Source organism: Blennius ocellaris, assembly GCF_963422515.1.
Source record: "Blennius ocellaris genome assembly, chromosome: 13".
NCBI classification, from domain to species: domain Eukaryota; kingdom Metazoa; phylum Chordata; class Actinopteri; order Blenniiformes; family Blenniidae; genus Blennius; species Blennius ocellaris.
Genome location: NC_137662.1, coordinates 4,498,446 through 4,522,433, shown reverse-complemented (window position 1 = coordinate 4,522,433; position 23,988 = coordinate 4,498,446). Strand labels below are relative to the sequence as shown.

At 43.0% G+C, this 23,988-nt stretch overlaps 1 protein-coding gene across 2 annotated transcripts in view; it reads left to right on the top strand.

The window, feature by feature from the left end:
• The first annotated feature begins 223 nt into the window (after positions 1-223).
• The window catches only part of slc8a1b (solute carrier family 8 member 1b), a 167,447-nt gene continuing 143,682 nt past the window's right edge, over positions 224-23,988 (top strand). For both annotated transcript variants that reach the window (XM_080507504.1, XM_080507505.1), the window contains exons 1-4: positions 224-648; positions 15,660-16,572; positions 19,255-19,419; positions 21,045-21,835. In XM_080507504.1, coding sequence (XP_080363630.1) covers positions 15,697-16,572; positions 19,255-19,419; positions 21,045-21,835 — 1,832 coding nt within the window. In that variant the 5' untranslated portion in view covers positions 224-648; positions 15,660-15,696. The remainder of the gene's footprint in view (positions 649-15,659; positions 16,573-19,254; positions 19,420-21,044; positions 21,836-23,988) is intronic.

Sequence of the window (23,988 nt, the reverse complement as noted above, 5' to 3'; positions counted from 1 at the left end):
AGAGATGAATGTGTGTGGACACACAGACGAGAGAGAAGTGAGGGAGACGCGTAGAGAGGAAGAGGAGGAAGAAGAGGAAGAGGAGGGCGAGCCAAGGCTCAGTCAGTGTGTGAGGGAACAGACGAAGGAGAGACCTGCTCGTTCTCTCTCTCTCTCTCCCTCTCTCTCTCTCTCTCTCTCTCTCTGTCACACACACTCTTTTCTCTGGAAGCTCGCGGGGGGAGTCGGGAAAGGAAGAATGAGGAAGAAGTCCGCCGCGCCGCGCGCCTCGTCCCAACAAATGCGGGTTTGCTGATGAAGCGCCGCTCCGGTCATCCGATCATACAGGTCACCCCGGGCGCACTGCATGGAAACCGGGAGTAGACGACAGCGGAAAACAGCGGCGACGAATCGAAAAGAGCTGCCGGTGCATGGGAATCCGGACACCTCTCCCCTCCTTCTGTGCGTCGCGGTCGTTGGAAACGCCGTCTTGGCTGGCGTATAAGAGCTTCCCTGCGTCTCCATTACCATTACCTCCACTCCTCCTCCGCCTCCTCCTCCTCCTCCTACTCTCACTCCTTCAGCTGTTGGGATCACTAGTAGACCCAACGGTGCCGCTTTTCTCTCCGGATTGTGGATCAACTCGCGGGATAATAAAGAATAGAAAAGGTAGGACGTTCTGCAGTTTTCTGGGTGTGCGTTCTGCGGGAGTGATCCTGATGCGATGAATGAGAGGCTGCTCTCTGGGCTCCTATAGTTTGGATGTGGAGGGTGTGTAGTGAATGGGGATGTGAAAGGGACCGTTTGGAGACGCGAGAGCACCATGCGTCGGGAGCGTTTGGATGTGCAGTGGAAACGACGTTTCCTCCATCCTCCCCTCAGCGCGCTGCGCTTTTCACACAGACAACCGCCGGGTGGTTTTACTAACCCCACAGGTTTGCTTTATTATTTTGCTTTCAGGGCTGCTTTTTATTTTTTATTTATTTGTTCACTCCCACCCCTTTCCTTTTGCCTTGTTGAGGTCCAGCCGCCTGTCTCACTTCGTTCTAAAGGGGGGGATGATTAAGGATGCAGAGCACGTCCAGAGAGCCGCGCTCTCACCTTTTTACAGGCGGTCAATGGGGAAGTTGGGTGACATACATACGCCAGCCCAGGTTAAATTCCCCCCATATCCGATGTGGAAATCCTTGTTCGGGAGGATGGATGCGCATTGAGAGCCACTAAATTGCGCAACCGTGCAGGTCCCTTCCCCTCCATCCTTTGCGCCAAACTGCAGTTAGGCTCAGGCTATAGGGGAGTGCTTTTGCGCATCAGTGGAGATCGGGTTGGGAGGACATTTAATAAATAAGAAAATCCGACTTGAACCTTGCTTTTTTCAAGATGAATTTTTCAACTAGAAGATGCACTTCATCTAACTGTGCTTGCATTAACAAACAAAAAAATAAAATCACCGGCAGAGCTTTGCACATCTGTAAACCTGCTTGCACAATATCAGAGGAGGCAGCTTTTCATTCCCCTGGTATGACACTACAAACGCTTCGTCCTGCGTGGAGTGCTTTGCGCATCAGACAGGTACCATCAAGGCTTTCCAGGCAATTCTTTTCCAGCTGACTTCAGTTGGAGCTTTATGAGCATGACACAGAGGAACTGTAGCTCACCCACTGTACGATGGTATGAAATATTTATTTATGGCGATGTTAAAAAGAAGCACAGTCAGGGGTCTTTAGTGCTGTATTCATCCTCCTACTGGGACGCAAGTTGGTTATTGATGAAATATCTTTAAATACATTAGTGAAGGTTCATTTTGAGGTGTTGCAGCACAATAGGTTCAGTCTTTCTGAATTATGAAAAGTGGAGCTTGTGTCATTCCAGAAGACGGATTGAGGTTGAATTGGACCAAGCCTGTTTTTTTTTTTTTTTTTTTATTTAACCTGATTCGGGGAGAATGCAGCACACAGACAAAGCCACACAACTTTCTGCAGATTTTTGAATCTGCTACAGTTTGACAGCTGCTGGGTTGTCCTGGAAATAAGTAATGGCAGAGGAATGAATGAATGTTAACACTGCATCTTAACATGGTATGGCAATTATTGTAAGGTATTGCATTTGCCATCACTTTACTGCAACTGTCCATCTATTTTTCATTCATCTGTTTTATTTCCGGATCTAACGGAAAGAACATGATAATAATAGTCCATGTTATGATAACCTGAAGAGAGTCATCACCTGAAGTATTACTTTCATTTTAATGAAATTTTCTCCTGTTATGAGTTTGGTTTAAGACTCATTTGAGCCTGGCAAATCTCTTGTATTGAATATTTGCCTTTAGTGTTAAATTCATCAAAACATTTAAACAAATTAGACAAAGATATGGTTTATTTTGGCACACTTAATTCTAGATTTGTCGATATTTTGCACCTAAAAGTTGCCATTGTCCTTTCTCCAGAAAGGTCCCTGTTGAGCATGGTTTACAGTAAACATGGGTCTCATTACAGGAACGTGTCGGACAGCACATTTTCCAACACCAGAAAAAAAAAAGTGAAACATCAGCAGAAAATGCAACACGTGTCGATTTTCCTTCAGATTAGCAAGACCATCGAAGCAACACACGATTTCTGTTTATTGTGGGAATTTTAACAAAAGTTAAATCTTGGTTTTGATAAAGTGAAGGACCTGGAACATAGTTTTCCACTGAAGTTCTCCTTTATCTTCAAAGTTGGTGATGATGAAGTAGCTCACAAGCTAATGTTTAGCTGATAGCGGATTTATGTCTGTTGAATTGAATAGAGAATCCCTACCTCGCTGTCCTAACAAGGGTTTGAAACCCTCCCCACAATCTGTTGTGTCAATTGTCTCCATAAAACAATAACCCCATTCGGAAAAGCAGGAAGCTTCCACCTTTAAGTTTGGTTCTGCAGGTTTCGTCTTGTTAGTATTTCTTCCTTTCCATCGTCTCCTCTGCTTGCTCAAGTGGTATTGTTGGGTTTTTCTATATTATATATAATATGTGTAACCTCCACTGTCAGTCCACCCACATATGTTTCACCATGATTTTCCAGATGAGATGTTTGACCAAAGAAGACAACTATTGGAATTTGTATTGATTATCCCGGAGTTTGCGTTGTCGAGCAATATGTGGTGAGCGGCTGCACTGAACTGCTGAATTTACAGCCGACATAAAAAGTATGCTGTACATCTCCGGTACTCAAGCGTGCAGAAACAACTCTGGCAGATTGACATGTGTCAGGTTGGTTGAATTTTATCGCAGTCATGCCAATCTCAGTAAAAGCACCGTAAAGGAATAAGACAGTGACTGCTAATAAATGTGTTGCCGTTATCTAGTCCATCTTACAGCGCACAAACGCAAGACAAGAACCTTCTCCCTTATTCTCACATCAACTGAGAACTCTTCAAGTGTTTTGTGTTGATCTCTAATAAGCTCAGTTGGGTTATTTTACCTCCACGATAGAACAGGAGGTGGTTTATAAGATGGAGCACATCCATCCTTGAATATCTTCCACATTGCCCTAAATGTGAATCCCACCATTATTTACATGCTTGGAGTTGTGCACAGTGCAGCATAATGAAATGCAGAGACCATAAACATAGTATTCAGGTTCGATAAGTGGAAATTATTACACTTATATCTTGCAAAGTGCATTAAAATGAAGGGCTTCACCTTGGATAGGAAGAAACACTTCACAATAACTATGAAAGCTATAATTTATTATGGGCAAATATTTAAATAAATGACATCAGATGTCAGAAAAAAAATCTGTATATTCTCCTGTATAGGTTTGTAGACCTGGGCTTCAGTGTGTCGTCCTCCATCAGCGTCCTTCATGGGTTTGTCTTTCTCTCGTCTGTGTGCTGAAGAGTCCTGGCCAAAAGAGCGAACCCCAAATTGCTCCCAATGGAGGGTGAGCACTTTAAGTGGCCGCTGTGTGTGTGTGTGTGTGTGTGTGTGTGTGTGTGTGTGTGTGTGTGTGTGTGTGTGTGTGTGCGTGCGTGTGTTTCACTGAATGTGACTGATCGTGTAAAGCACTTTGAGACCACACTTTCTAAGTCCATTTGGCATGAAGTCCATTTAACACAAGGAGACGGACAATATGCACATTTGCTCCAAGGACCAATTGAGAGTCACCAGTTAACCAGCTTGTAAAATTGAAGTTGACATTCGGCACAGGAAGAACGTGCAAACCACTGCGCCACCTTGTTTATTTCCTGAAGTGACTTCAGCATTTGATGTCTTGACAGTTTTTGGAGTAATGACACATTTGACAAATCACTTTAAAACCAAACAGTCTTTTTGTTTGTGCAAATTAGGTTGTTTTTTTTGCTGTCAGGTCTACAGGTCTACAAGATCACCTCGCAAAAGAAATAATCTGTGATGTCAGCGTGCCAGCCTGGCATGACATGTTCTGCTTTTGGAGTTGGCGTTTCTGCTTCCTGTGGATGACGTTTTCCTCCTGACCCTCCGGCGGTCACTGGAACAGTTTGCTGCCGAGTGTGAAGCAGTTGAGATGAAGTGCGCCGCCTTCAAATCTGCGTCCAACGGTTCTCTCACGGAAAAAGGGTGTTGCTCTTCATGATAGAGTGAGGAGCTCAGCCATCTGGGAGAGGCTTACAGTCGATCTGTGACTCCTCCACAGTTAGAGGAGCCAGTTGAGGTGGTTGGTCTGATTAGGACGCCCTCTGGTCGTCTCCTCTTCGAGGTCTACCAGACCCGTCCAGCTGGGAGGAGGCCCCGAGCTCGGCCCAGCACTCGCTGGAGAGATTGTGTCTCTGGCTTGGTCTGGGAGCGACTTGGTGTCCCATCTGGAGAGCTGGATGAAGCTGCAGGGGGCAGAGATTCCTGGGCTTCTTCGCTCTTTGTACTGCCAACCCGACCCCATACGCACGAAGCGGGAAAGAAGATTGATGGATGAATGGCGATTCTATTTATCCTTCTTAAGTCTAAATGCACGTGTCTATTTGTGGTGGAGCTCAAAAAACTAATATCAAACATTTTCCACAAATTCAGTCTTGTTTACTGAACCAGTGTGATGACAATTGCCACATCAGCTTCCAAAAAATCTATTATTCCTTCCGTGCATTGCGCAAGTAACATGAAGTCTATTAATAATTGACCGCACTTTAGTGCAATGTATGGAAACGGGAATCACATTTGCATTTCATTTCCTCATTCACACTCCCTGTAAATGTAATAAAACCTAGATTGTGCTGCTTTGGTTTCAGAATTTAAATACACATTCACACAAAGACGAATCTTGTGTCACTAGCGTCCACTGTGGAGCACAGAAATACATGTCATCCCTGCAGCCACTACCACGGGCGTTTTCTTCCACTTGGTCAATCTGCTGTAAAGATAATTCAATCTTAACTTATTCATGGTGTTGCATCCCTGAAGAGTGTCGGCCCACTCTACTGCTTGAATGGAACCAACAGACATAAAGAATACAACACGGAATTAGTTTTTTTTTTTTGTGGTACATTATTCTCCATTTGCTGGAGGAAATAACAGTTTTGTGTATATATTGTGGCTGTATTGGTGCTTTTTGAATAATGTGAATGAAGAAGCGTTATGGGCAGTAAATTCAAAGCAGAGCTGGAACTCTTGATAGTGCTCAACAACGGGGAATATTCACCGAGCAGCACTCTCTTTGGCTTATTGGGGATGTGGAAGCTCATTATTACAATTTTAACTGTATGTTTGTTATGCAACTTAAGAGTCACTTCCTGTCAAGTGTTCTACACGCAGACAAACAAAAACATGCTTGCGATCTATAGGAATGCATCCATCCTTTTTCCATTATGCCAGTTTATTCACATTGGATTACAGGGATCTGCAGCCGACATCTGAATTCAGTTGAAGGGAGGCGACTCTGGAAAAGTCCATCACGGCGCAAATGGGGAGAAACTAAAGCCCTGGCAACATAACGTTTCGCGTGAAAATGCATCATCTTTCGCCTTTTAATTTCAGAGCAACATTTTCAAAAAATTGTTTGATTCCATGGAAACAGCAGAAACTATGAAAATGTTCGAGGGTACATCCACACGATGAAAAAAATTATACTTTTTTCTCCCCAGCCTTCTCCAAAAAAAACCTCGGCCCCGAGATTCCTGCTCATGAACCCCCTATAATTCTAGTTCTATAGGTCTGTTAGCATGATATAGCTTCTGCAGCTTGTAGTCTCTGATTGTTGTGGTTATTTGATCACAGACCACAGTGGGGGTAGAGGGGAGGCGATTATGTCATCTTTTTTTCCACAGATGATCGTCTTTGCCGTATTTGTCGTCCACACCCCAGGGGGCTGGACGGCACGAGCCAGGGTTTTAAAATTTTGCCACTCTGGGACCCATGTTCAAAAAAACCTGCTTCAAAACCTGCCTCATGTGGACGACAGGCCAAAAACAGCACGTTTCGGTTCACCATTTTCATGGTGTGGACGGCCTCCTCGTTAGCATGTGGGTGCTGTTGACCGTTTTTGTAGTGAAACCACACACGCATGTGCAGAGAACAATATGCTCGAAACATTAGCAATGGGAGTACACAGACATTTTTATGGACAGACGACCAAGTTGGATTGTTGTTACAGTTACTGTTTTCTCCTTTTCAATGGAGACGGATTGTTTTCCTAAACTTCTACCTTGGGAACCATTTTAAAAAGCACGATTTTCAGGGGCTCCAAGCATTTTAAAGTTTAATTCACACCCTGAAACTCCACCTCTTCTCGTGTCTCTTCTCTGGATGGATTACAGTTCATCTCATCATGAAATAGTTAATGTTTCAAAACTATTAGGAGTTAATGAGTTAATGAGTCTCACTCATCAATTTAAGACCTAAACTGATCTTCATCAGTTTCTCCACCTTCCATTGCTTCACCTGCTTCACTCCTCTATGTTCTATCCTTCTCCTGATCAGACATTTTACACATAATATCTAATATAAAGTCATACATGTTGATAAATGTTGGAGTGACTAAGTTCTCCTTGTGTCGTATAACATTACTCACAATATTACTCTAATAAAAGAACAACTTGTGCTGCAGTTTCAGCCTTTTCTTCAGTGGCGTTGTACTGAAATAAGATGTTAAACTATAGTGTCCAGTGTTGATGACACTCAGGAACACTGACAAAGTCAGCAGTTCAATAAAGGACCAGTGTCCAGGATTAAGACTTCATTCAACACATTTTGTTCCTCAACATGAATGTAAGCGAACGACATGGCGTTATAAATAAGCCTTATTCATGGCAGCGTTCCCTACAAGCTGTTTTACCTGCTTCAAATGAAGTTCTGTAATTAAAAACCTGCTGTTCACTTCCCCCCCCCCAAGAAAAAACCTAAAACAAAACACTGGAGCCGCTGAGGGAAGGGGCGAGGCTCTGACAAGTCGCTGTACTGCACCGTCAAAATAAAATAAAAGAAGTTAACAATTTCAAAATATTTTTTTTTTCTTCTCCAGGGTTGTAGGATTATTTGGGGGGACAAATGTGAAAGTCTCTAATATTGGGGGGGGCTTGATACGGGGTCTGTCTCATTACGAGGCAGTGCGATCGGATTCGTGTGATTTTTGGTTTTATGGTATCTTTACTGTTATGCTACTTTGAAAAAAAATACACAGCAGAACATTTAAACTGTCAAACCATAAACTGTGTTTATGGTTCGTTTTTATTCTCCCACAGAGGGGAATTACAGATTTGCGTTCCTTTTTCCATTTTGCCCATCTGTTTGAGTCTCGCTGTTTTCCTACCCAGATGCTCATGACAGAGACTGTACAGATAATGTCAGTGGACATGAGGCAGGCAAGAGGAAATCATTTCTTCCTTTTCCAAGTGTAATAAAATGACAAGACGTCCTGGCTTGAGGACTGGCTGCGAGGCAGATCAGGGCTCAAAGAGCAGCACATCATTCTAATGATGGTAAACACAGACCATTAATCTTCAGTTTGCAGTAGGATTGTGTGTGTGTGTGTGTGTGTGTGTGTGTGTGTGTGTGTGTGTGTGTGTGTGTGTGTGTGTGTGTGTGTGTGTGTGTGTGTGTGTGTGTGTGTGTGTGCGTGTGCGTGCGCGTGCGTGAACAACTTACATTTTTACAAACACCTGGAATACATTTATAGAAGACTCAGCCATTGCCTCACTAATTATAAAAAAGTGCAAAATTATTGACATATACTCACATCATGCGGTCAGGATTCCATGCCCCCCCCCCCCCCCAATGTGACATACGCTCAATGAGCCCCCGGGACATAGCGCCACCTGATGGCTGGCAGTTGTTAGCTACTGAGGCGCTCGGCCGTATGAAGGAGCCTGTGAGCCTGAGTTCAGGGCAGCAAAACCCAGGCTCCACAGCTTTGAATCCTTCAGGTGGCAGAAATGCAGCAAAAGTCACGTGTAAAAAAACAGTTTATTGTGAAACTGTGTGACGCATAACTGGTCAGTTGTCTGTATTTTCAGCACTTGTATTTGAATGCGTAGACTTTAGCTGTTTTTTTTTTTTTTTGCACATTTGAAACCTATTTACAGACTTTTGAGACAACTTTTGCAGATTCAGGTTCACATTGACAAATTCTTTGACACATTGAAAACTCTAACTTCAGACGAACAGATTGAGGTACAGACAGAAAACTCTCCATACGAATAGACAAATAGTGTTGCTACAATAATACCCCTATACAACCTCATCAACTTCATGTGAGAGGACCAGAGGGGAGGCTTCACCAGTTCCAGTGCTACTCGAGCCTCTCTGTGTGGAGATTACATGTTCTCTCTGGACGTGTGGCTTTTCTGTGCCGCTTCAATTCAAAATAATTGAAAACAAAAACATAAATGAAGAAGACATTTCATGTTTATTGATTATCCTCGCGTGCGCGTGTGTGCGTGTGCCTGTATAAATATGGCAAGTGTGTTTTGCTCTTTTATCCCTGTGGTTTTATTTCATTAAGGGAGGTGAGGGGATGTTAGAGTAGCTATCTTTCCCATCATACTCCCTCATACTTTTCATCCATCTCTTTGTCAATGCTTTTTCTCCTCTTTAGTGTTTTCCACATCACTTCCCCCTCCAATCTATTTCCTTACATTACCCACATTTCCCTCTTCCATAGTTCTTTGTCTCTTTCACTCAGTGCAATAACCCTTCAATATTTTATCATCACCCCTTGTCCAGCAGTGAGGAAAATGCATTTTGGATGGGATGTTTGTTGGAGCAGCAGCTCAACACAGTTCCCTGTGTTCCTTAAAACACAGTTTCCTTTCAGAGACTTACTCTTGATCACTTTCTTTTCCCTGTGAACATGTTCCACCACCAAATTACTTGATGTAACGGTACCCACCATGTGACGTAGGTCCGTACCAGATGAAAGATGATCTGTTGTGTTGAAACAGTGGTCTTATGGAGTGTATTAAAGGGTTTATGAATATTTATAGTCTACAGAGATGAACAGATAGCCTCAGATAATCTTCTGACTTTGGATGCCAAATTAATTTAGCGGTTTTGAATTGTATCCATGCAGTCTTTGTTCCTGTTCTGTAATGTCCAACCATTTTCAACATGAAAGAAAAGAAACAAGTAGTAACTAATAATGTTTATTATACAAGAATTGTGATGAGCTGATTTAAAAAAAAAAAGGTTTCGATAGGCAGCTCTAATTATGACATAGCCGGTAAACAGAGTAGAAGTCAGAAGAAACAACTCCAAACAAGAGAGTCAATAAACTGCTGAAGTCCTGCAGGAGAGAACCTCTTAAATCAATGTAGAATTGCTGCAAGAGAAATTTCAAAAGACATGAAAATAATCTACTAAAAGGTTTGTATTGGAATCAGAACATTAAAGATCCTATAAACCGCAGACATCTCTCGTCCTCTCTCGTCTACCTGCCACTGATGAATGACATCACGTAACACTTGTCAGGACCTTTTATGAGTCCAGTACCTCGTGCAGCGTCTGACCTGATACTGCTATCGTTATCGGTGGGTCCCCATTCGCAGGGTTTTTCAAACATTTTTACATCTTAAAACCTGATAATGTCCAGTCATGATAGAAATCCAGCTGAAAATGTCACAAAGGCTCCATCCAGATGATTCAAACTTGATTGAATCCATGTCGCTCAGTGCGACGTTGCTAAAATCAACTGTTCTGGAAGAGCCTTTAATCTCCATTTTATCTTATTCCTGTTCCTGATTGGTCCAAACATTTACCCTCCTTGCACCTGAAGGTGCTGCTTTCAGAAGCTCCTAAGGACTGACAGTATTGGGCCACAGACAAAAAAAACCCCTCCCAAACTGTCTGACTAAAGCACATGGTTTTATGTATTGTGCTTTTGTTTCTGCCTCGAGGGAGAAGCGTCGAGGTCCAGTTTGTGTCTGCGTGTTGGCTTTCTCTCTGAAGCTGGATTGACTCGCCTCATGTTGACTTCCTTCTGAAATAGAGCCAAGTTTTTGAGGTCATAACACAAGGGAGAATCATGCCGGGGTAGTCTGAAACTTGATATTTCAATTACAAATCCAAAATAGCATCCTGCGCTCAGCCACTAAGTGTTTGTAGTGTGAACAGCAGACACCTAAACAAACACCCTTCACTGGCTTTCTGCTGTTTCCAGTTGAGGACATTAATATTTTCTTTATCGAACAGCTCGGTAATAACCCTCACGCAGGTTTGGCATCATTGCAGGATGCGGTTTACAAGCAATTTGTGACTGTTAACAGAACATGGGGAGGATCTTAAATCAGCTGAAATGTGATCTTGCAATAAAGGGTGAAGCAACCAAGACTGTGTAGGCAGGGTGCATTGAGGATTTCAGTTTGTGAGGATGAATTCTAAGCAAGCCACTTGAAAGAAACACGGAGGAACTGAAACTGGAGCAGCGGAACAAAGCGTTTGAAAACGAGCCATTAGTAGTACAACCTACAGCATATTGTGCTTATTGTTGAACTTGCACTTTATTACCCCTATGCTACATTTGTTTTTGCTCAGCTTTTCTTCATCCTTAATCATTTGTGTGAATGCATCTTGGCTTGTTGAATACAAGGGCATGTTGTTAAATTGAGGGTTTATCTCGTCTTTGCACACCTGGGCCCGGTTGTTCAAAACTGGGTTATTGTTTAACCAGCCGATAAACGCATTTAACCGACCGTTAACTTTAACCGCACTGTCATCTTGTTGTTCAAAACTGGGTTATTTTATCACTTTCGGTGTTATCTTGACATTAAAGTTAACGCACCTCTGCTAACTTTTTAACAGCGTGTTTAACTCTCACCATGGCGTTCACGATGCCAGTTCAACAAAGGAAGGATAGAGTGGAATGTGGATACAAGTCAATACTGTAATTAAGAGTTACTATCTCGTTCCCTCGTATTATATTTTTTTCACCAATCACAGCCAATTCCACCTGACAATGGCTAAACAGTACAGCTTGCATTGGTCTTCAATATATCTGAGGCCAAATGTAGCGAGACGATTATCCACACACATTCACGCCTATTGTCGTTTTGGCAGAGATTTTATGGCTAGTTGAGTGAAAGGAAACTGGTTATCTTCTGTGAAATCACTTGACGGCCTTTGAAGTTGCCGATAGAAATAAATCGCCTCGCATTGACCTATTCTCTAAAATCCATTTAAGGATGTGTTGTTAAATCAGATACTACTCCCCTGACTGGTTTCCTGTTCCAGGCTTATAGACGGGTTAATAGCTGCCTTTGATGGAGCAAGGACGCTTTGTAGCATTTTTACTTCGGCCCAATGACCATCTGTGGCTTTATCTCTAAATGTCACATCGGCGCATTATCATTATAATCATCTAACTTTTGACATGATTTAAACCTCTTGCAAAAGTCTTTAGAGTACCAAAACTGTTATGCAGAGTTTTCCTTTTGTAGTTTCTTTAACAATTTGAAATGGAAACACTCCCCCCATTGTTGTGAAAAAAACAAACTGCAATATTACAAACATTTCTCTATCTGAACATGATGAAACACACAATGTGACCTAATGATGTTCTCATTGCAATGTTAATGAATATTAACTGATTCAGGTCTCTTTAACGGCAATAAATACTCCCAAACAAACAATTTCCCTTCATTTCCTACGTGATTTTGTTTGTGACTTTTTCAGACGTTAACTCGTACAACATGTTAGTTTATTAGCTGCCTATCATGATACTTTTGTCTTTGAAATGAGGATGTCCACTGGCTGAAGACGTGATCAGCACTTGGCTAGATCATGTGTTGATTTAAAAAGAAGATATTACTATGAGTAAAAACTTGTCAATTGATCTTATTCCCAATTCTAGCAGTTTTATTTCATAAGATTCTATGGACTGCACTGGTATGGCAACGCTGTAGACGACACTTTGTTGTATTGAGTGAAGAAGTGGCTCAGGGCATTGTGTTTTAGTCATCAACCTATAATAAAAACGACATTCTTCACTGAAATCAACCAAACCCCAGAGTTCACTGAATTATTGATCACTTGGAAATGCCACATAAAGCCTTGTGTGGTCACACAGGAAGGCCTGAGGAAGCAAGGATTTGCCGGCTACTATCAACAGGGGAAAGAGTTTTTTTTTATTTTATTTTTTTATGTTGAGCCGAGAGAATTGAAGTTAAATTAAATGGACATGCAATTTTTTGGGAATTAATTTTCCGAACGTCCTGAGCGAGAGAAACCCTCGCACCACAGCTGAGGCCACTCAGTGCAGATCAGCTCAGCAGTCACACAGAATGCTTCTCACACTCTCCCTTTATTGAACAAAACATTCTAATTCACCGTGGGTGGAATGATTTTGCAAACATAACAGATGTATCCTGCAAGTATCGGTCAACACCAATGGACGCATGCATACGGCATGTTGGAAGCCACACAGCGAAGACGGATCACAAGTCTTCTCGCCGGTTGCTATTACACTCAATGCACACGCTGGATGTTTCCCCGGTGGATCGCATGTTGTTCATTTAGCTTTAAATCATGTCGGTGACCTCCGGGTCCTGAGCTCGGCTCCATGAAATTTAACAGCAAAGTTGTTCATGGTGTTGGAGCATTTTGCAGCTTTGTTTAGCCCCAGTGGGAAAGTTTCGATGCACTTTTTGATGGCTGGTGATTTGTGCTGCGTGAGGGTGTGAACAGTTAATTAGTGAGGGGTGGATGTTGGCAAGTGGTTTGAGGGGAGTTGTGAGCTGACCTTGTGCTGGGTCTTGGTTCCCGTTATTGATCGCTGATTCAAAGGATTACCGCGTGCCCTCTTCTCGACTTCAGCCGGTTGCTCTATGTAGGACGAGCACACGAGGATGAAGATGAGGCGTTTCAGTTTGCATCTTGCTTGTGCCGTTGAGGCTATTTTTCACCCTATATGCAAACAGTATGCGAAGGCTACGCATCGCCGTGAACCCTCTCACCCTTTTTTTGATTTAAATACAAACTGCTATAACGTGCATTTCAGAGTAATTGGAGTGAGCATGTGTGATCGAGTGTGTCTCTGCGTTCGCCCTGTAATGGACTGACAAACATGTCCAGGGACTTAACACGTCCATCCATGTTTTATACCAGAGTATTTCAATGTGCCTCATTCGTTATGTGTTTGTGCATCCCCTCAAAAACGACAGAGCTTTGGAAGCTATTTTAAATCCCCGCTGCCGACTTTTAGGTATTGCATCTCGGCCAGCTCCCAGTCATGTTAATCCCTCGAGAGCTACCAGGCAGCTGCTGGTTCTCAGGCGTGGATGTTCTGGCGAGTGCACGCTCAATAACCGGGCAGCGCCGCATACGAGATTGCTGCTAATTTGCTTCAGTGGTTATATTTTATACCGAGCATAATGCCGTCCACATTAATAAGGGAATGTTAATGATGGCCGTGCATTTGCTGTGTTTCTGTGACGTGCTGTGAGAGGAGTTGCAGACACGTGTATGCAAAGAATGTGTAAGCAGCGTGTGCATCGAGACGGCTGCATAGCAGAGTCTCCCTTTGGAAAATGACCCAACAATGTGCAAGTACCTCATTAAGTGTGGTAACTGTGCTGAATATGCAGTGTGTTATGCCACAGGGACACGTTCACCTCACTGAAACTGATTCCGACTAAATTATGTTTTTTCTTACTTAAAAGTTTTGCTTTGGTTTGTTGGTGTTGAAGCAGCTGCATTAAATAATTAAAAGCTACTTCCTTTCTTTGATTGCGTGATACAGTTTAATGTATTTGTTTCAGTTGTTTTCTTTGTGCCTCTTGTTTGACCTACCTGATGAAATAAACAAGCCGAAGCCATTTGGTAAAACAGATCTTAAATTAAACTCATAATGGTGCCCAGTTCTCAAGATTTAAATATTAAACATTTAAATGATCCATCCATACATCCATCCATCACCAGTGCATCACAGGGATACCAGCTGTTGATAAATAGCTTCATACCAACCAGGAATAGAGTCACACCAATAAACCAAATATACATATCTGTGGATTATTGGAGGACACTGGAGACAAACCTACTTGACCCTGTCAGTCTTCAAGGTCAAACCAGTAAATATTTTAGCCAAAACCTCAAAATACTTTTAAGGTGTTGCATCATTTTGTCACCATGTATCTTCACATGCTCTTCAAATAACACGTTTTTATTACTGTTATCAAAATAAATAAATATGGTGTTGTTATGTGAAGGTATTTGATATTTCCAGGTGAATGTTGCTGTTTATTTTTCAAATTTTTGTTGAAATAAGGAAACCTGGTTCGGCGCTCAAAACTCTGTTGCCTTGACATTAGCGTCGGCCCGATTTTTTTTTTTTGGCAGATGCAGATTTGACCTTCCACTGCTTCAGTGTTTACTTGAAGTAAAATAAATATATATGCCAGCGCTGTTACCCAGACAGCCTCTTATGAGCGGTTGTTAATAGGGAGATGAGTTAGTTACATCCAGTACTTGCTGCATCAGTACAATCTGTTAATATAATGTCTGGGCAGTCATAACAGATCATTAACGGTATTAAAATATACTTATTTGATTACACAGGTTATCAAAACTGCAGCTGTTCAGCTCGTTCTTCAAACTCAAGGGAACATTTTAGTTCAGGTTTTCCAAATGCAGCACAAATCCATCTCGAGTAGGCCGGACACTTAAAACATTGCCATAATAACCTTTAAATTTAAAACTTTAAAGTTTTTCTTTGTTGTGCTGCAGAGTATACCTGATACCTGTACCTACACCTGATGATGAAAATGTTTATATTTTCATAAAAAAAACCCGACAGGACTGGCTGGAAAATGGCTACAAAATCAAATTAAAACCCAGTTTGATGATGTCTTCTGGTGCGAAATACAGTGAAATGTCTTAAATGTCTATAGCTGCTGCATTATAGATGTTTTCACAAAGTCCTCAATGACTTTGAGGCTAATGCTAGTTTGGCGCTAGTGTCTTTCATGGCAGCATCACCAGTATCTCAGCTTGGGTCCCAGTGTTGTGTTGTATCCAGGACCCTCAAGAAATGTGTTTAAAAATCAATGTTTTCTTTAAAAATGTTTACAATTTGCTTGGCTGGATTTGAGCTTTTTGCGGGCCGGTTTTGTCTCGTGGGCCTTGTGTTTTTAACACCCCTGTTTTATATTTTGAATGAACTCTCAAGTAAAAAAAAAACAAAACCTAACCCTATTTACCAAACCACTAATTTTGTGCTTTACTTTTCCCCCTCTCTTCCTCTCTGAAGGTTGAACTCTATCTGTTATCGTCGCCACACCGTCACCATGGGCCACTGGAATCACTCCTCCCTCCTGTCGCCTGCGTTGAGGATAGCGGTCATTACGATGATTCTCCTCCTCAAGTTTCAACCCTCGCTGGCCGGCGCCCCTCCGGAGCCAAACCTGGGCAGCTCAGTTTCAGCGGTGTCCACCAACAAAACTGAATGCAGCAAGGCCGAGCAGTGTCAAAAGGGGGTGGTCCTACCTGTGTGGGAGCCCGTAAACCCCTCGTTCGGTGACAAGGTCGCAAGGGCCACGGTTTACTTCGTGGCTCTGGTCTACATGTTCCTGGGCGTGTCAATCATTGCAGACCGCTTCATGGCGTCGATAGAGGTCATCACGTCGCAAGAAAAGGAGATCACCATTAAAAAACCCAACGGAGAAACCACCACGACCACCGTCCGGATCTGGAACGAGACGGTGTCCAACCTCACCCTCATGGCTCTGGGCTCCTCCGCTCCTGAAATCCTCCTGTCCGTCATAGAAGTTGTCGGCCATGGGTTCCATGCCGGCACACTGGGCCCCTCCACGATTGTGGGTTCTGCCGCTTTCAACATGTTTGTCATCATCGGCCTCTGTGTGTACGTCGTCCCCGACGGCGAGACGAGGAAGGTCAAGCACCTGCGCGTCTTCTTCGTCACGGCCACGTGGAGTATCTTCGCCTACATCTGGCTGTACCTCATCCTGTCGGTCATCTCGCCCGGGGTGGTGCAGGTGTGGGAGGGTCTGCTCACATTCTTCTTCTTCCCCATCTGCGTGCTCTTCGCCTGGGTGGCCGACCGCCGCCTGCTGTTCTACAAGTACGTGTACAAGCGCTACCGTACCGGGAAGCAGCGCGGCATGATCATCGAAACCGAGGGAGACCGTCCACTCCCTTCCAAGGTGAGCTCAAATAGATTTACTCTCCAACTGTTACAACTACAACTGTTTTATTCCACAGGGACAAGATTCTGCTGTGGTGATGGGTTTTACATCCACATTTTTGCATTTTTGTTTTAGAAAAATATCACATTTACACGGCAACCTATTGAAAAATATGTGCGTTTCCATGGAAATGGGAAAAATTCTGAAAACAATGTAGTTTTCACGATGGGCCCTGAATTGGCACTGTTGCCTGTTTTTGTAATGAAATCAAACACACGCGTGCACAGAGAACAAAACACTATAAACGTTAATGATGGTGGGGACGCGGGCATTTGTATGAACAACCAAGTTAGATTGTTATTAAGATTGTTATTATATATTATTATTATATATATATATTGTTGTTATTAAGATTAAGACATTAGATTGTTGTTCACCAAGTCCCAGGTGAATATGGACCATTAGTCGTGACACGACGGAGGAAATAGAGTTGTTATTGTCCATCTACTTACTCATGTGCAGAAGAACTTCTTATTACCACCGCGGTGCACCAGCACAGAAGCAGCATTTTCAAAAAGTTGTGTTTTCAGTGGCTCTGAGCACCTTTATTGTGTAAAAGGATACAAAAAACACAACATTTTTCAGTTTTCACTTTTGTGTAAAGTTGTGTAAGTTTTGGTGGATTGGTGGACTTCTTTTTTTAATTTCAGGAATTCTAACCATTCCTGTTACTTTTGTCTGAGGTGAGAATTTCACCTGCTAATAATCCCTCTGTGTCACAATAAAGAATGTTTCCATCTTACTGGGAGCTCATTTTATTGTGTTATCCTGGTACAAACAGGCTGCCAGTAGAAATTAATTAGGCAGTGCTCATCCAAACACACTGGATAAAGGCTGAGCTTTATCATGTAGGCGGAAGTGTGTTTATGAGTATTGTGTACCAGAAATAATTAAATGTATTACTGAATGGGGACCTGCCAAGGTAAACTAACATTATGAGGCATGTTGCTATGAGTACACCTCGTTTTTTTTTCCACAAAGCTTGTCACATTTTAATTTCCTGTTTTCACTATCTGATCCTTTGTGTGATCATGCAGTGCGTTGCACTCATCTAATTACATCTTCAAACCTCTTTCAAACTTAAAATTGGCTCACATTATCATTGCGAGAAGTTGTTTGATGAGATCATTGCGGACCGGAACACCGTCGGTACATGATGGCCCTTTTGATTTTACCTTGTCGCAAAAAGAAATTAATGAATCAAGTCAAGCAGTTATCCTGAGGTATGGCCTCGACAGTTTCCACATTTTAATTTCCCATCTAGCTTCATGAGCTTACAAGTGTTTCGATCGATAATGCCACCCCCACCAAAGAAGATCGTAATGCCAGTGAAGATCAACTCTGGCGAGTAATGCGGCAGCCTCAGAGCTCGTCACTTTCAATTAAAATAAATAAACTACGGATCACACGCAGATCTTTGCTAAGCAATAAGCTGTAAACACAGGCCGGACGACACTGTTTGATAGAAACCCCAATAAATGGCAGCATCAGATAAAGGAGGTGGGATCCGCAGTTAGCGGGACATGGGAACTTGGCTTCAGGAGTTGTTCATTTTACAGTATTCATCGTCTAAACGTCGCTCCCGTTGCTGTGCTCCACTCACACAGCTCCGTAGACGACGTTACATACGCTGTGCTGGATGCTTGCTGCTCACACAATGTGTGGTACTTTCTGGGAAGGTTTTCGTTGTTCATCTGGTTTAAATGGTGCATTTGATCACTGTGTGAAAACTGTTAGGAAACTTATTGAGCAGAATCTAGCATTTATTTCTTTCTTTGTTTATTAATTCATTAATTAATTTATTAATTAATTTATTCATTCATTTGTTTTTCAATTTCGTACATGTACAAAAACATAAAAAGAAACAAACACAATCAAAAAACAAAAACAAAAGATGAACATCCAAATGAGTAATCCACAACACACACTCAATCTTCTGATTCTGATTCTGAAATTTTACAATATGTGCGTTGCATGTCCTTAAAAGGGGTAGGAAGAAGTAGAACTTTAAATCTTACCCCTTTGCAACTTTATTGTTACAAGTCACCGCCCCCCAAAAACTTTTTTTTTCTTAATTTAGGTCAGCGTTGTTATATCCTACACCCAAATAACAAAAATGGTGACTATTCATACAGACTGCCCCCCAAAAAATATATGGCAGTTGTTAAATTTGCCTAATTGTCCAAATAATATCATGTTCTTGGAAATTGTATTTGCATTCACATTATGAGGTAAAATATCACAGCAAAACTACTATATCTTGGTTGAGACTGAATTGATTCTTTAAACAAAACTGATCATTTTTGTTTCTGCTGTTTCCATGTTTCTTAACGTTGCCATGTGAAACTTCAATGAGACAAAGGTCCGATGATAAACGATGTGTTTTCACTTGAAACGTTGTCATGTAAATGAGACTCTAGACTCAAACAACATTTTTAAGCAAACCTGCAGGGATTATTGAAACGTCACTGGGAACCGGGGAACGCCGTTGAAACCGAGTAAAACAAAAAGACATCTGTCTTGGACTGCATGCTTGTTACATGCTGTTCTCGCTCAGTCAACCGTCACGCCACTATCAAGGGAGGAGTTCCAACCTCTGATTGATGGTACTGATTAAGCTCTTTCACTTTCCATTCATAGGTGGACATCGAGATGGATGGGAAGATGCTGAACTCGCACGGCGTTGACTTCCTGGACGGCCCACTGGGTTTGGATATAGATGAGAAGGATCTGGATGAAGAGGAGACCCGGAGAGACATGGCCAAGATCCTGAAGGAGCTCAAACAGAAGCACCCTGACAAGGAGGTGGGGAACAACGTCCGACTGATGTATTGTCGCTGCCGCCAGAGTTAAACTGTGATTTTCTTACCAACTGAATAAAGATGACAGACCATGAGAGCGACTCTAGTGATGAATGACCGAATAGGAGCTTCCAGTTAATTTGATGAAGGTAAATCTAATGACGGGACGGTATTAGGGTAACTTTGCAAGATGAACACACATAATAAGAGCTTTGTGCAGGGCTTGTTTGAGTTGGGAGTACACGAAATTCAGCATTAACATATTGGGATATTATTCATCCATTCATTCTCAATACCAGGGTGTCAAAGACCTTGGAGTTCAGGCGCCTCGTACAGCTCACTTTCATGTTGCACCAGTAAAAAATGTCACCAATTAACATTTTAAGATTGTTTGTTTTGGAGTATCCTTGACTCTTTCACGATGACATAATACTGATAAAATGGAAATGTCTCCGTTGTTTGTTCAGTCCAATCTTGCATCACACCTTTTCATTTCCGACTGCAGCAATCCACATTGGCAAGGACAATAATATCATTTAGTTGCCTGTTTATACGAAGCCCATCCTCGACCCCCAACCGCAAGGAATGGAAATAGCAACAGCTATATAATGAATTTGGCCTCATTAAAATTGTACACAGATGGGTATCTTCTCCCTGTGAATGTCTTCGTATTTACAAACGAGACCTGCGAATGTTGATTTGTTTGTGTATGTGTGTGTTCAAACAAGGTCACTCACTGATGCATTGTATCAAGCTACCTTTCTCTAAATTAAGACATTTCTGAATTGTGCATCCAGAGGGAATATGACATTACTGCAGAGCTGAATGCGAGAAGGTACAGTCGGAGAAAAAAAAAATTCATTGAATCCATTTGTTTGAATTGAAGACATTTTCTTTGTTGCATTTATAAAAGAAAGTGAAATCACAATTGAATGAAGTTCCCCAGCCAGGAGTATTTGGGGTCCTGGAGGGTCACAGTCCTGCATGTTTTCAGTTCCTCATGGCTCCAACGTACCTGGATTTAATGAATGTGTCATCATGAAGCAGAGAGCTGATAATGAGTCACTCAGTAGAACTGGCACTCGGTAGAGCGCATACCTTCCCCAACGCCTCTTTGCAATGTTTAGGTTAAATGTCGATATTCTGTTGGCTCCCATTCTTTTGTGTTCCTTGAACGAGGAGAAACACTTAAAAGCCATGCAGGACTGCACGCTGTGATTCTTTAAGTAAAGTACAAATCATTCTGAAGCTGATTAGTTTGTTTTAAGGCCATTTGCTTTGACAACATGTAGAAAAGACGTTTATTTACAGCGGTCTGAATTTTCATTGTCAGCGACTTTCAGTGTAAAACAACATTGTAATTGGATTTTACTTACTTTACTTAATATTGTGCTTTTCCACTGTTTAAGCAAAGCGCTTTACACTGTTAATCACGTTCATCCGTTCACACACCCATTCACACATCATTCAAGGTTCTAAATTCATCCATTGAGAGCAAATTGGGGTTCAGTTCAAAGACACTTCAACAAGCAGGCAGGGAATCAAACCCTCCCTACCAGCCACAGCCCACCCCTGATTGTAAAAACTTTTTTTTTTCACCATTTGTGTTTTTATATTTCCTCTCAACAGGTGGAACAACTAATCGAGCTCGCCAACTACCAAGTCCTGAGCCAACAACAGAAGAGCCGCGCTTTCTACCGATGCCAGGCCACCCGGCTGATGACGGGCGCCGGCAACATCCTGAAGAAACACGCCGCCGACCAGGCCCGGAAGGCCGTCAGCATGCACGAGGTTCGCTCCGACGCCTGTGACAACGATCCCATCTCCAAAATCTTCTTCGATCCCGGTTCCTACCAGTGTCTCGAGAACTGTGGCACGGTGGCGGTGAACGTGGTGCGGCGCGGTGGCGACACGGGGAAGACCATTTCTGTGGAGTACCGAACGGAAGACGGCACCGCCAACGCCGGGTCGGACTACGAGTTCACGGAGGGCGTGGTGGTGTTCAAACCCGGCGAGACCATGAAGGAGATCCGCGTGGGCATCATCGACGACGACATCTTCGAAGAGGACGAGAACTTCCTGATTCACCTCTCCAACGTCAAGGTGTTGACATCGGAAGGGGAGGAGCCCGAGGAGGGCGAGTCGGCCAATCACGTCGACTCGGTGGCCTGTCTCGGCCTGCCCGCCACCGCCACCGTCACCATCTTCGATGACGACCACGCCGGTATCTTTACGTTCGAGGAGCCCGTGTGCCACGTCAGCGAGAGCGTCGGCGCCATGGAGGTGAAGGTGCTGAGAACCTCGGGGGCCCGCGGTGTGGTCATGCTGCCGTACAAGACAATGGAGGGAACGGCCCGAGGCGGCGGTGAAGACTTCGAAGACATTCACGGCGTCCTGGAGTTTCAGAACGACGAGATCTTGTGAGTCACCTTGCTCGTCTTTGTTTCGTTTGATTGTGATTTTCATGATATTTCTGCCGCTCCGTCATTATTTTTCAAATTGTGCTTGACTAGTTTTCACGTTCCGTCAATGTGATGCTGCCAATGTTTTTGATGATGATGTGAGAAAGTGATGGTGTCGGTGCGATGTGGTGGTCACGACGAGCGACGAGGTGGACTGCTCGTCGGGTACTGGATGAAATCAGAACCCCCCCCCCCACTCCCTTATTCTTTTTTCCTTAATCTCCCCTCCTTTGTTCTCCTCTTTTACCTTCGTCTCTCTGCTCTTTCTTTTTGACTTTGGACTGTTGTTTGGCTGTTTTAAGTCGTCTGTTGGTTTGATTGACCTGGTCACGATATCGCCGGACACTTCGGACACCATGCTTTAACGTCTCAGTGTCGGGAGCGGAGCGTTCGACCAAGCGCGGCAGTTGTCGGATTGGTCGACGAAGCTTGAATTTGAAGAAGATGGAAGGTCACGACATTGTAAACGACTTGAAGCCTTGAGACTCGCAATGGAAAACAAGGAGGAGCTGGTTGCTGGTAGCGTTACACAACACACGCAGCGGGGGATCAGGGAAATGTTAAGAAAGGACATCCATCTAGTTCATTTAATTAAGATATACAAAAGCTTTTTTTTCTTCTTCTTCTTCTTCTTCTAAAAACCTCCAGCTGCCCTTTCGGGTGGCTTTATGCTGTGTGAGAACATCCCAGAGCAACCCGTCTCGCAGACAGCTCCAGGCTTTTATGTTGTCGTTCCTGGGTGAAAAGGGCCTGAAACTCCATTTGAAGGATCCCTGCTGGGGAACGATGCAGCCTCGGTACAAAGCTCATCTTAGCCAAACGCTTATTATCAGATGGTGACTCATGTTGAGGTCTGTGATTACTGTTTGACCACAGTTCAGATGGCATTTTACCACCGTGGTGATTTTCCTCACAGCCAGGGGCTGTAATATCTCTCTTGACCCACTCGTAGTCGGGGAAATTAGGCTCCCGACTGCAAGCCAAATGTTTTTGCAGCGCGCATCACTATGATATGCAATAAAACACATGTTCTGAGTTTTATTTATATGTTGCATCGTGAGCATTATATGCACATAACACTGTCTGTTGGCTGTTGACTTGATCCCGTGCAGGTAAATATGCTATTGTGATGTCTTCCTGCTTGGTGTTTTCATAATAAAACAGGAACGTCACACTTCTGTTCATATTCTTTCATTTCAGTCATGTTTGGTTTTCACCGTGGTTTATGGATGTTACAATGTCAGGCTTGTGACTTCAGTTGATATTTATTTTCCAGATTATGTAAGTGGCTTTGTTATTAAGTAAATCATTAACCAAAATGTAATTACTTTGAAGATGCACACAGACTTGTTACAGTAATTTCTAGCCATTTCTGACTACAGTTAAATAAATGCCTGTGCTGAGGAGTTGATGACACATTTCCACAGCAACATTTCAAGTGAAAACGCATCGTATTTGTCTTTTAGTTTCAGGAAAATGTTGGCGTTTACGCAGCAGCGTTTTGAAAACCATGTCAGAAATGCTGAAGAGGATGTTGTTTTCATGTCAGGCCACTTGTTGGCGCTGTTGTCGTTTTTGTAACGAAATCACACACGTAAAGAACAAAAGGCTATAAATATTAGCAATGGGAGTACCCGGACATTCTCGTGGACATACGACCAAGTTGGATTATTATTCCGGGGGACGTTCATCTATAAACCTGCCAACTCCCAGGACAATACGGACTGAGAGTCATGACACTCCGCAGGCAAACATTTGTTCTTATTGTCCATCTCATCTTGTTTGTGCAGAAGAACCATTCTCTACGGCCAAGGTGTTCATGCACTGCGGCAGCATTTTCAAAAAGTTGCATTTTCAGTGGCTCTAAGCAACATTGCCCCGGAAATGCTACGAAAGTTTGGCCTCTTTACTTAAAAATACTGCGTGAACTGGGCCGGAGTCACAGGTTGCGTCTCTGGTTCTTGGCAAACTCGTATTTGCGGGTCTCTTCTGTACGTGGAGGTTCTCACGATGAATGAAATTGCTGCATTTTGCAAAAAAACTCAACTTGGTGAGTTGCTTAGCTGCATGCAAGTTAACTGTTTTATGTGAACACTCCATGAGGTAGCCTT